The sequence below is a fragment of the Mesoplodon bidens genome (genome assembly GCF_964165515.1).
Source record: "Mesoplodon bidens genome assembly, chromosome: 13".
Classification (NCBI taxonomy): Eukaryota; Metazoa; Chordata; class Mammalia; order Artiodactyla; family Ziphiidae; genus Mesoplodon; species Mesoplodon bidens.
Window position 1 is genome coordinate 77251660 of NC_138169.1, and position 13860 is coordinate 77265519.

Sequence of the window (13860 nt, forward strand, 5' to 3'; positions counted from 1 at the left end):
GGGAGTTCCTCGGGGTGGGGACTGTGTCTGCCATCTCTCTTGAGGTCCCTGATGTCTGGCTTATTGTCTGCCACTTAGTAGATGCTAAATAAATGTTATTTTGATTGAATACTTGGATGTATTTGCTGCTTTTGACTTCAAAATGGAAATTAGTGAACCTAACGGGGGAACATGTTATACATCAGCAGCTTTCACCCTGTGAGGACTAGGGAGTGCAGAAGGTGAGTGGGAGCCCCGCCATTTGCAGCTGTCAGAGCTGCTGAGCAGCACAGTTGAGGTGGGGCACTAGCTGTGGTCTGAAGAGGGAAGAAGCAAGGGCGTTGCAGAACCTCAGAGCTCACAAGTTCTGTTAAGTTGCTGATTCGGGGCAGCCCAGGCAATTATTTGGCAGATAATGAATAATACACTGCTGTGAACATTGATATGCTTCTTTCTTTAGTAATGTTTTGTGAGGAATCATCATAATTAAGGTATTGCAACTTTTGTGATAATTACACTTGAACTATAAATCACATTGTATTCCCTTTTCTTTAAGATACACTGATTATTTTCCTATACTCATATCTAATTGTATTAGCAGTCATTTCCTCTAAATCATGAGTTCCTTCTCAACTATGAGTTATCTCACTTCTCAACTATGAGTTATCTCACTAATTCTGTTTTGAGTATTCTTACCAGAGTTTTGTATTATAGCAGAGTGATTTTTGTTAGCTATGTCCTAGAATGGGCCTGAAAGAGGGGATGATAAAATTTTAGATTCAACATTCTATTTAACAATGTATTTCCAAGAAAATTTTAGTGCGTTAAATATAAATACATACATTAAACAACATAGAATATGTGGGTACTATTTTTTTTCTCAGGTCTCATTTCCAAATTTTCTATTTTCTTAGTGGTTGCCGTTACAATTATTCAGTCAACAAGTGTTTGTTGAGGACTATTAAAAGAATAGGAAATAGTACTTGTAAGTAAAGCACTCACTATCTGCGTTGACACCAGTAGGTTGGCACCAAGTACCAGTGTCCTGTAATTTTTAGGAATAAACCTCCTTCAGTGTGCAGAACTATATAAAGGTGTTTCTCTGCTTATCTGCCCTTAAAAGAGTTTCCTTCTCATGCAGAAACAATAACATTTTAAAATGTATCAATTGTTTTGCAGTGCTACTTATTCTAGACTGAATTTAACCTAAACATGTGTACCTCAGTTCCCATCCTAAGAGATTTAATTACTGAAAAACCTTTTTATAAGATCCATTCATTTATTCATTCAACAAATAATTGTTTACCAAGTGCCAGGCAATCGATTGTTTATTTGTTCCTCCTTTCGGTGAAGGCATCTACCGAGCCTCTGTTCTTTGCAGTGCACTGCACTTCGGATATAGGAGGAGAAGAAGCAGCCCCTTCTCTCTAGGAGCTTATGGTCTAGTGAAAGAAATAAACAAGCAGATACTTACAACAAGGGACATCTAATTGAAACAGGGGCTGTAGTGGACTTGAGTGACATTGTAGTGGCGTTGAGTCTTAACAGAATAAGGCAGATTACCAGGTAGAAGGCAAGGATAGCTTGAAGAGTTCCATTCACAGAGAATAGCACGTGCAAAGGCACAGACAAATGAGAACATGACACATGCAAGAGTTAACTTTGACGCAGCTGAATATAGATTGTGAGGAAGCAGGTGGCGAAGGGTGGGGTGAAGGCCTTAGTTGACGTGCTGAGGACTTTGGTGGCAGATTGAAGGGTAGTAGGGAGCAACAGAAAGACTGAAGCTGGAGTGTTATGTGATAGAACAAACCACATCAGAGAATCACCCGGACAGCATTGTGGGGAATGCAGCAGAGGGAAGTGAGACTGAAAGCAGAGTTCGGACGCCATCGTAATCCTCCAGGGGAAACGTGATGTGGGTCGGAACAGGACTATGGGAACGGACTGCCGTGAATTAAAGACTTGGTGACAAAACGGGCCTGGGTGGGGGTAGTGCGTAGGCACCATCTCATAAGATCTGCGTTACCATCACCAACGTTATCTTTATAAATGAATACCCTATTGAACTCATTTTATAATTTGGTAATTTAAAGAATGAGCAATTTTACATCTACAGAGCTGTGAAGGTTTAAATCTTTAGAGGTAACATTAAAAAACATTGCTCACCAATTTCAAAAAATTCAGTAATGTTCTAAAATGTCTTTACTCTTTCCCCATAATGCACGCTCTGACCTCTGAATTCGTTTGTGTCAACCACTTACGTTCTGTGTCGCCCACACCTGTCAGTCCTTAAGCTCATGTTTCATCACCACCAGGAGATTGTACTGACACCATGTGTTGTTTTATCTGTACTGATGTATACTGACCATACTGCCAGAATAGCCCATTATGAACCAGTATTATCAGTGTTTCATTAAAGTCCAGTTGGCTATTCATGCAACCATTATTTATATTTGGAAAAACAAAAAAAGGAGATGACCATGTCCCTGTTATTAACATTTAGGTTAAGTGAATTCTCATACTTCTGTTGAAAGTATTAAGACTATAAAAGGTGTTGGGAGTGAAGATATAGAATAAGTGAAATGTAATGAAATTGTACCTACACTTACGGGTTTTAAAAGTTCTTGGTTTTTTTTTTCGGTACGCGGGCCTCTCACTGCTGTGACCTCTCCCGTTGCAGAGCACAGGCTCCGCGGCCATGGCTCACGGGCCCAGCCGCTCCGCGGCATGTGGGATCTTCCCAGACCGGGGTACGAACCCATGTCCCCTGCATCAGCAGGCGGACTCTCAACCACTGCGCCACCAGGGAAAAGTTTTTTATATTAATAATAAGGCTAAAAGAAACAAAAGTAGAATTCTAACACTGGTTGTGTTCAGGTGTTAAATTTAACGGTAAGTTTTCTAATCTCTGTCCAACTGTTTATAATGTGGTTATAATGCTCTCATAATAAAAAAAATTATAGTATATCATTGCTACTGTTTCAGAGCAAGGGTATGAAACAATTTGTGTGGAAACATTGTATTATTTGAATTCAACTGAGAATATATTTCTCCAAAAATAGAGGTTTCCATTTTACCCAGTCTCTACCCCTCCCCAATCCATAATAGATTTAAGTTCTTTAAAAAATTTTCCAGATAAAGATGAATTTGTCCACTTTTAAGACTGAAATTCTCGGATACAATTTGCCTTTCAGTCCACCTTAAGATTTTTAATATGCTCTTTAGGCATTTTAAAAAATTATAATAAGGTACCAGCTCAAGCCAGATAATTGAATGCTTTCTCCCCATTCTGCCGAATTGTTGGTTACACATTCTCTTACCAGGAAAACTGCCAGCTGTTCTCTCTTGTGCGTGTGATCCTTCTTCTACCCTGGTGCCCGCTCCCATAACAGAAATGCAGCACCTCCTTTGGGGACTTAGCTCATTTAAGCCTTACATTTTGCAAGAAAGGTGGTGTTATTCCCATTCACAGATAACATGTAATTTTTGTTCTAATCGGTATGCTGACCCTTTTTGTGGCAGTTTTCCAGGTGAGATTAGGCAGGGCTGTTGGAGAGTCCAGGTATTGGGTGCCTGGAGTGCAGGATCTATATTTGACTCCTGCCTTTTTCCCCGTGCATATAGTAGGCAGGCCCACCTGCTAGTCTTTCACCACTTTCTTATTTAGCTTCTTTTGAATTATCTTCCCATTTTGAATATTCGTTCCCTGCCTTTTCCTCATTTTGCATGTCTTTTGGTTTGTTTTAAAAACCGAAGACAAGCCCTTTAAAGTTCCATCTTGATGTTGTAACTGTAACCCTCATGGCCACAGCAGTGCGGAGATATTGTGAACAGTGTGAGTGAGACACGATCTTTAGGCTTTTTCAGTTAATGCTTAATTTTTAAATGTAGAGGTGAGCTTAAAAGGATGAAGCTGGGGAGTATAAAGGACATGGAATTTGTGTTATTCAAAGAAAGTAAAATTTTAATTACATTTAGCAAAGGCTGTTTCAAATGTTTATGGCAGAATAGCAGACAAACGTAGTTTCTGCATTTGGCCATCATAGTACAGTGAACGGTCACACTGATTTTCCTGCAACGAGTAGGAGCATAGAACTGCCTGAACAACTTCTCCAGGCCATCTCCTTGTGTTTCCACTTGTTCCTTCAGTGCGTGGACCTGAGCTGTAATGAGCTAAGCGAAGTCACTTTACCAGAAAACCTGCCTCCAAAACTGCAAGAACTAGACCTGACTGGAAACCCCCGACTTGCCCTCGATCACAAAACCCTGGAGCTGCTGAAGTAAGTATTTTGTGAAGCGCTGCAGCCCCATCGCTATTCACTGAAAATGACATTTACCGCTTAGAACATTAAATGGAATATGAAGCATCTGTTGACTTATTAGGTCTATCTATACACATTTGAAGTGAAGTGATTTGTGAGTCTGTAGTTCACCAAAATGGACGAATGGCCAAAAAAATTTTCAAGTAATTGGATACTCGTGTCCTTTCAGAAAATTTTTGAGAAAGTGTCCAGACAAAAAGAGATGAGAATAATGAAAACAAAGAGGAAAGGGGATTTAAGGACACAGGAGAGGGCAGTGAACAACCAAGAAGTAAATGTACATCTCGGTTACGAATAATATGGTGTGATGCTTAATGCAAATGTTACAAAGGGATTTTGCAAGAGATTCATAATGTGGGGTAAATGAACAACTTGGAACTAAACTTCAGGTTATTTAAACAAAACTGGGAGAGTGGGGTAGTTAGATCCGCTACGTTGTCTTCCTGTTTTGGGAAGAGTTCCTTGGTACTATCTCATGTTTTCTGTTGATGGAGAATAACAGGTTGGATGGAGTTCGCTATGGAAAACATTAAAGTTAACCTTGTTAGAAAAGATGCCTTTATAACAGTGTTCATCACAGAACTCTAAATATCAATAAAATTAAATTATGCTTCACATAATGAATATTATAATGAATATTATCCAACTACTAAAAACAATGATGTGGAGTTATATTACTAACTTGAAAGATCTCTGCATATGACGTTAGGTGAAAAGAAAGTTTACAAAGAAATTTGTGTAGTGTAATCCCACTTTTTGTAACATGAATTTGTGTGCATTTGGGTATGTGTGCATGTGTGTGTGCACATGCACAACTAGAAAATTCCTCAAAGGATATAAAACAAAATGTTAAAATGATGCTGTTCTCTGGATAATATAATTATGGATGGTCTTTACTTTCTTCTTTAAATTTTTCTGAATTTTCAGAATTTTTTGCAGTGTATCTCAAAGTAACAGTCCTAGACATCGACACACATTAGACATTGTGTATGCCATCTGTGCTTAAACCCTGTTGTAATATCTGTTGCTGGAAGTCATCTTCCAATATCTTACAAAAAACTGAAAAGGAGAATTTTGAAAAGAAGAGTAATATTGGTGGTCCATTATTATTATCCTAGACTTTAGTACATATCAAAATTTGAAAATCATCTAAGGTGATTCCTGGTTGGAATTGGCTTAATTAGTGCCTGTTCGTTGATATTTTAAGTACTTAATGAGAAAATTGATTTAGTTGAAGAATATTGCCTAAGTACAGTGTCCTCGGGAAGCCACGGGGACCTAGGCTCTCTCCACTGTGTATCAGTATGTGAAGCCTTGGCCCAAATCCCTCAGCGTGTCCAGACCTTAGTTTTCTCATCTCTTAGGGAGGATGGCCTACACACTCTCTAAGGGACTTCCAGAACTAAGAATACATGGATTAGCAAAACATATTTCATCTTTATAATGGGTAACTTTTTGAGTTTTTACAAATATGACATAATTTTATGATAAAAATAATTATATAAAAATCTGTTAATAAATGGAAGTAGCTGTTTGGAGAAAAATAAAAGTTGAATTTTTATTGCACACCAAAATAAATTCCAGCTAAATTAAAGAGTTAAATACATAAAATGAAATAATTTTTTAAAGTAAGAGGAAATCATATGGATATGTTTACAAACCAGAAAAGGACTTTTTAGGCCAGAAAAGGGGGTGGGGGAAATCACAAAAGAAGTCAATATGTATAGAGTGGTTTTGATATTTATGTTATGTATATTTTTATATAAAAATCCTTTTTTACATAAAAGTTTTAGATATCTATTCCAAAAGCTATCAAAGGTAAATCTAAAAGGCAAATGACAAACTGAGAAGAAACGCTGGCAAAAAATAAGAAAAATAAAAGCATTAATATTCTTAATAGAAAATGTTCTTATGAGTCAGTAGTGATAAGTACTCACTCAAGCAGAAAGTAAGTGAAGCACATTAACATTTAATAAACAAAATATGGATAGTTACATGAAAAGATCATATTCAGCCTTATTAGTGTATCAAGGAAATATTAAATAAAATATTTAAATGATAACATTTTTCCCCCTCAAATTGGTGTTGATGGAGGGTTGTAAATCGATATAACTTTTTAAAAAAGCTTTTGGCCCTGTTATCAAGCTTTTAAAAGTATTCATATACTTAGACCAAGGTTTTCTGTGGTAAAAATTTATTCTAAAAATTAATCAGAGATATGGTATTTATTTTAGGTACAGAGATAGTCATCAAGATATATCTAATTAAATTTAGGATGAATATAAAATGACATGGGGAAATGTTCATGATGTAATTAGAAAAAAGATGCAAAACCATATATATAATAGAATGACCCCATTATTATATAGGCATAAGGCAGTATCTCTTAAAATTCTCTACCAAAGGACATATGTTACTAGAGTGGCCAGAGCTACTACAGTGAAGCACATGTGTGTTCTCAGATTTAAAAAAAATTAGTAACAGACAGTGAAATCATAACACTCTTAGGTAAAAACGTTACCCTCTATTTAATATCTAGAAGGTTGTGGCTTCTTAATAACTTGGGAGAGTTTCCATATCTAATGTATTACTTGCTCTTTTAGAGGGTTGGCCTATTTGTTCTACATGAGGCAGGGTTAGTCCATATGGCGACTCTTCCGTGTGACTGAGCTCCGGCTCCCAGATTCCCTCAGACTAATTTCAAGATGTACGAGAGTCACATCCAGGTCACTTCAGACGGCTGCTCAGTCACAGTGTGTTCAGCGTGGCGGAAATGAGAGATTGCTGCTTCACTAGAAAGGATTATGGGGGAGTTTAAGGATTACTTTTTTCTTTAATAATCAGGCTAGGAGGACTTCCCCGGTGGCGCAGTGGTTGAGAGTCCGCCTGCCGATGCAGGGGACACGGGTTCGTGCCCCGGTCCGGGAAGATCCCACATGCCGCGGAGCGGCTGGGCCCGTGAGCCATGGCCGCTGAGCCTGCGTGTCCGGAGCCTGTGCTCCGCAACAGGAGAGGCCACAACAGTGAGAGGCCCGCGTACCGCCAAAAAAAAAAAAAAAAAATCAGGCTAGGAAATGGAATTATTTCTTTGAAGGCTCCCTGTTCTGTAAAAAGTATAAATGTCTTTAGAAAGGAGTCTTCCGTTTTTCTCCAGAACTCAGAAAGGTAGGAAAAATGTAGGGAGAACCTTAAGGTATGCCTTAAGAAACCCATTGCATTGCTTACCATTGTACGTGGATAAAATTTGGTACCAGGTCATAAGGAAAGCAAACAACAGCAGACTATCTTTTTAAATACACCTTTTATTGATGAGTTTGAAAGGAGGATATATCTGTAAAATGAGGTATTTGATTTTGAGATTTTCTGTTGACACTACCTATGATTTTTATGTTTTTCAGCTTTTTTAGGATAAAGGAAAAGGTGAATGTTTTCTGGTAATTAAGAGTAGAAACTTTTCTTTAATGAAATATTTTTAAATTTCAAAGAAATTGCCACCAAATATTTCTAGAATCAAAGTGAATATTATTAGACATTGATTTACTCCTGAGTTGAATGGTTCTTAGGAAAGGTATTCAGTATTTATTATATTTTGGAGTTAATGAATGCCAACAGATAATTTAAATTCTTGGGCTCAGGACAAAATTGTTTAGGTGTTAAGAGATTATACATAATTCTGTTTCTCTTTTTAAGTAACGGGGAAAAAACTAGTGGCAATTTACAAATAGGGATTTATCTCACCATGTGGTAGGCCGCCTTTTAAAAACCTGCTTCACATCTGTATGACTTCCTGTTTGTGAGCACTGAACGCTTTCTAGTAGGCTGGTTTTTAATGAACTGCATTTGAAGGTTTACTCTTTTAATATTTCTGTTTTGGGTCCTTTTGGACCAGTTATAGCATATGAGAGCCGAGGTGAGATAAGAATTTGTCTCCCAGTTTATTTATATGTAGTTAATGTGTAATTTATTGAATGCCCCTCATTTACTTCATAATTTTATGATATTGGTCTCAGCATGGTTGTGCAGGTGAGGAAAGAATTGGAAGCTTCAGGGGATAGCAAGTCCCCAGTAATATTTGTGAAATATTTGAAGGGGTGATGTGGGCAGATACTGGATTTGAGGATGAGTGTTGCAGAATTCTCTCACATGATCCAAACGCAGTACAGCCATGGCTCCGGTTTCATTCTTTTCAAATCTGGGCTTCATGTTGTGAGAATACACCCAACTTAATAGTTAAAGTTTCTTTTCTCATACCAAGGTTGAGAGCTGTCCCTTTCATCCCCAGGGGAGAGTAGCCATCTAGGGGTGTGTGTGTGTGGTGTGTGTGTGTGTGTGTGTGTGGTGTGTGTGTGTGTGTGTGTGTGTGTGTGTGTGTGTGTGAGAAAGTGCCTAATAACCGACATTTGATGCTGATAAAACTAATTTTCATGCCCTGTATATATGCCCCTTTGTTTTCATTATGATGAGTAGCTAGTTCTTGTTACTGATAAATATTTCAGACACATTAAACACAAATGGTAAGTACAGAGTGCTTAGGTGTTTTTCATTTCTCAGGTAAAAGTAGCAATTTGCACATGTTCTGTTTTAATGATTCCTGGTCCCTCTGTTTCTCTGGTTAGTAATATCCGCTGTTTCAAGATTGATCAGCCTTCCGGAGGCGATGCATCTGGAGCCCCAGCTGTATGGAGCCATGGCTACACCGAAGCTTCAGGGGTGAAAAACAAGTAAGTGGGGTGAAACTGGAGTGAGAACCGCCACCTGCCCGCCCGCCCGCCCGCCTCCCTGCTTTAGTGGGGTGGAAGCCCAGGGCTAGCACACACTTTCCCCGTGTCACATGTATTTCAGTATGTTTCCCCAGAGTGAGGCCACCTCATGACTTAGGCTGGAACATTAGGCTAAGCCCTGCTTGGCATCACATACTCTCTCTTTGTGAGGATGTTGCTAGGATACGGTGTAACTGACACATTATATCTATGTGAGACTCCAGTGTTTGGAGAAGGCATAAGTATTGAAATGCATCCCTGCTCTTTTGAAAAGCCCCTTTATCTTTGAAGCCTGTTTACCAAGCAAAACAGGGATAGTATTAAAGGAGTAGAAGTAGCCTTGATTGTCCATATTCGAGATCCCTTATGTTACTGACAGTCGCTGTTGCTGTGGAGCTGTTTTTTACAGTCTAAATTAGCTTGTCAGGAATTTGATGTCCATTCCCTGTAATGTCAGCTGCTTGTCTTGCCATCAGGTCTTGTCCATCTTAATTTCTTTTTCTTCCCTATTTTCACCAACCTTCCCTGTCTCATATGCAGATGTTGATTTCTTGAGAATTGTAATCCAGCTCTTCAGGCTTGCTTGCTTTTTATGAAGGGGTGCTGATAATCAGTACTAGAAAAGCAAAGGATCCTATAAATTAGAATGGTCAAAATTTAATTAGCTAAGGTATAAGAACACAAAATATTGAGAGCGGGGGGAAGAACAGGAAGTGGAGGATGACCCCATAATAGCTAACAGCATTCAACCCTGGGTGCACATTAGAATCAGTCAGGTGAGGAACTTTAAAGAACATTTTCCAGCCGAGGCCCGTGAAATCAGAATGCTTTAAAATCTCCCCCAGGTGATTCTAATGTGCATCCAGGCTTGAGAACCACTGACTAGCTTGAATACCCTTCGTGGAAAATAAAAGGTGGAATTGTGGTTGCCATGCTGACTGCTTTTCCTTGGGTCAGAAAACAGAATGAACTCGCATTGTGCGTCTGACGCATTGATCCTGTCCTCTTTCCCTGAGAGTGTGCTTCGGCATATTAGAGAAGATGTAGCCCCCATTTCAACATCTCTGTTCCATTTGCCTCCCCAAAAAAGGCAGAAAAACCAGTTGTGTCTGGGCTCTGACTGCTTATTTCTATGTACTTTGCACTGTATATCATTATATTTTGGGGAGAGAGGAAGAAACTATACATTCTTTGGAGCAGTCAAAGTTCCTTCCTAGAGATCTTTCTTTTTTTTAGATTAAAAGACCTTCTGTCTTACTTATAAACCCCAGTATGTGAAAGTGCCCTCTAATTCCAGAACACTGATGTGAAATCCAAGATTGGTTTTTAAACCTCTCTGGATATTAAAATGTATTATCTACTCATACATATTAGTGAAGCAGTGACCAGTTAGGTATTTTTTCCTACATAATTCCCCCTTCCACAATTCCTTTTTAAAAATTTTTTTGCTATATTGAAGTGTAAGATAAACGGTAAGCATACAACTCTATGGATTGTCCTTAAGTGAACCAGCACCTAGATCGAAAAATAGAACATTACCAGCACCTCAGAAGTCCCATGCCATCCCTGGCCCTCACTTTATTTTCCCTTGCTTTTTTACCCTTTGGTTTTGCCAGCAGAAGTTTCTCAAGAGTTTTCTTTTTGAATTGTGGATAAAGTAGATATATAAGCAAGGAGCTTGCTGCTTTGAAGGAAGGAGAGAACTGCAGTTGTCCCTGCCCCCAAATCTCAATAGACATCTATTCTCTTCTCTCCCTCCCACTTTCCCCTATGGGTACTGGTGCTCCCTATCAGGTCATTTCAGATCCTTTGGGAAAATCCAAGCAGGGAGCTGCAATCCTATAATTTAGGTTCTTCCTCAGACTAAAAAACAAACAGGAAGCTTCAGGAGAAAAGAAAAGTCACTACTGTACTTTTAAAACACGTTATTTTTTTCATACCTCCTGCCCCATTCTTTCTAGCAAGGGGAGCTTACAGAGGAAGACAGAATTATAAGATGATTTAATATTATATAATTAAATTTTACTTTGCCACTAATTGTCATATAACTAGGGATGACTTTTTTTTTCTTTAATAAATGGAGGCAAGAATTTCAAAGTACTGAGGTAAGAGCCAGATTTCCTAGCTTTGAATCTGGGCTCTATACTTTTTTGCTATGTGACCTTGAGCAGTTACTCAATCTCTCTTTAGCTTACTTTCCTCATCAAAAATACTACTTGTCCTTATAGGGTTATTGTAAGGATCCACTGATTACATACGTGAAGAACTTAGAATAACATGTGCCATATAGTAAACTCTATTTAAATGTTAGTTATTATTATCATTAATGATAATGAGTATTACTATTGTTATTTATCCCCAAACTCCTTAAGATCAGGAATTATATTTTCAGGTTCATACCGCTGTTACCTAGCCATGATACATATTAGGTGCTTAATAACTTTTTTCTTTTCATTAATTTATATACAGTAATAAGGTATAATTTATATTCAACAAAATTCACCCTGTTTAGTGTACAGCTCTGCAAGTTTTTTGTTTTTTTTTTTCGGTACACGGGCCTCTCACTGTTGTGGCCTCTCCCGTGGCGGAGCACAGGCTCCGGACGCGCAGGCTCAGCGGCCATGGCTCACACGCCCAGCTGCTCCGCGGCATGTGGGATCCTCCCGGACCAGGGCACAAACCCGTGTCCCCTGCATCGGCAGGCAGACTCTCAACCACTGCGCCACCAGGGAAGCCCCAGCTCTGCAAGTTTTGATGAAAGAGCCCGAGCTCTGCTCGGTGATGGTGATTGTGTAATCACCTCTATATCAAATTATAGAACAGTTCCTCAAAATTCCTCCATGCCCCTCTGTTGCAATTTCTTCTCCCCGCTCCCAGCCCCTGGCAACTCCTGATCTGTTTTTTGTTCCATTAGTTTTGCCTTTTCTAGAATGTCATATAAATGGAATTATACAGTATATAGCCTTCTCAGTCTAGCTTCTTTCACTTAGCATCATGCATTTTAGATTCATTTGTGATGTTGCATGTGTTAGCAGTTTGTTCCTTGTTACTGCAGAGTATTATTCCATTGCATGAATATGTTACGGTTTGTTTATCCATACACAACTTGAAGGATAAATTATTTAGATTGTTTCTATTTTTTAGCAAATACAAATAAAAATCCCATAAACATATAAACCTGCATACAGGTTTTTGGGTGAACAAATGTCTTTTCTCTTGGGTGAATACCTATGAGAAGGATTGCTGAGTCGTTATGATAAGTATATATTTAATTTTATAAGAAACTGCCAAACTGTTTCCCAAAGGCTGTACCATTTTGCATTCCCAGCAGCAATGAATGAGACTTCTCTTTGCTCCACATTCTCACCAGTACTTGTAAGATCAGGTAGTGGCAGTGGTGGTAGTGGTTTGGGTCATTCTAATATTTCATTGTGGTTTTAATGTTTATTTCCCTAGTGACTAATGATTGTTGATCATCTTTTCACATGCTTATCATCCGTATCTATATCTTCTTTGGTGAGAATGTAATCTTTCACAATTAAATATGATGTTAAAGGTGTTTTTGTAGACTTCCTTTATCAAGTTAGAAAATTCCCTTCTATTCCTAGTTTGCTAAGAGTTTTTATAATGTGTATCAGATTTTGTCATAGGCTTTTTCTGCATCAATTGAGATGATCATATTTTTTCTTTCTTAGTCTGTTGATGTAGTGAATTACATTGATTTTAAAACGTCGAATCAGCCTTTCATTTTCAGGAAAAATTCCCCATGGTCATGATGTATTACCCTTTTTTATATGCTGCCGGATTCAATTTTTTGGTATTTGTTGAGCATGTCTGTATTCACAGATTAGCCTGTAGTTTTCTTTTCTTGTGGTGTCTATGTCTGGTTTTGGTATCAGGGTGATGCTGGCCTCATAGAAGGAGTTGAGGAGTATTTCCTCTTCTTCAGTTTTCTGGAAGAGTTTGGAATTTATATTATTTCTTCCTTAAATGTTTGGTAGCATTTACTAATAAATCCCATCTGGGCCTGGAATTTTCTTTGGTTTATAACTAGACATACAATTTCTTTAATAATAGTATTATCTCTTCTTGAATGAACTTTGGTAATTTATGTCTTTCAGAGAATTTATGCATTTTCATCTAGTTTTCAAATTTATTGGCATAAACTTGATCATAATATTCCATTATTCTCCTTTTAATGTCTACAGGATCTGTAGTGATGATGTCTCTCCCCTCTCTCATTCCTGATATATTTGTCATTTGTCTGTTTATCCTGATCAAATTGGTTTGAGGTTTATCAGTTTTATTAATATTCTCAAAGAACCAGCTTTTGGTTTCATTGATTTTTCTGTTGTTTTTCTGTTTTCTATTTCATTGACTTCTGCTTTTATTTTTATTATTTCCTTTCTGCTTGCTTTGGGTTTGTTTTGCTCTTAATTTTCTAGCTTCTTAAGGTAGAAGTTTAGGTCATTGATTTGGGCTTAATGTATTAATATTCTATGCATTTAGAGCTATAAATTTCCTTCTAAGCAATTATTCCAGTATGGTTAGAGGACATACTCTGAATCAGTTGAATCCTTTAAACTTACTGAGACATTTTCTGGACCAGAATATGGTTTATCTTGGTAAATATTCTGTGTGCATTTGGAAAAAAATCTTGGGTAGGGTATCATTTAGATCAAGTTGGTTGATAATGTTGTTCAAGTCTTAAATATCCTTGCTGATTTTCTGTCTACTTTTCCATCAGTGACTGAGAGACTATAACTCTAGTTTTATCTGTTTCTCCTTGTAGTTCT

General features: G+C 37.9%; 1 protein-coding gene across 1 annotated transcript in view; it reads left to right on the forward strand.

Moving 5' to 3' along the window:
* PHLPP1 (PH domain and leucine rich repeat protein phosphatase 1) overlaps positions 1-13860 on the forward strand; it is a 211736-nt gene that overhangs the window by 187453 nt on the left and 10423 nt on the right. Inside the window, exons 13-14 of the mRNA XM_081251786.1 lie at positions 4132-4262; positions 8921-9025. Coding sequence (XP_081107912.1) covers positions 4132-4262; positions 8921-9025 — 236 coding nt within the window. The remainder of the gene's footprint in view (positions 1-4131; positions 4263-8920; positions 9026-13860) is intronic.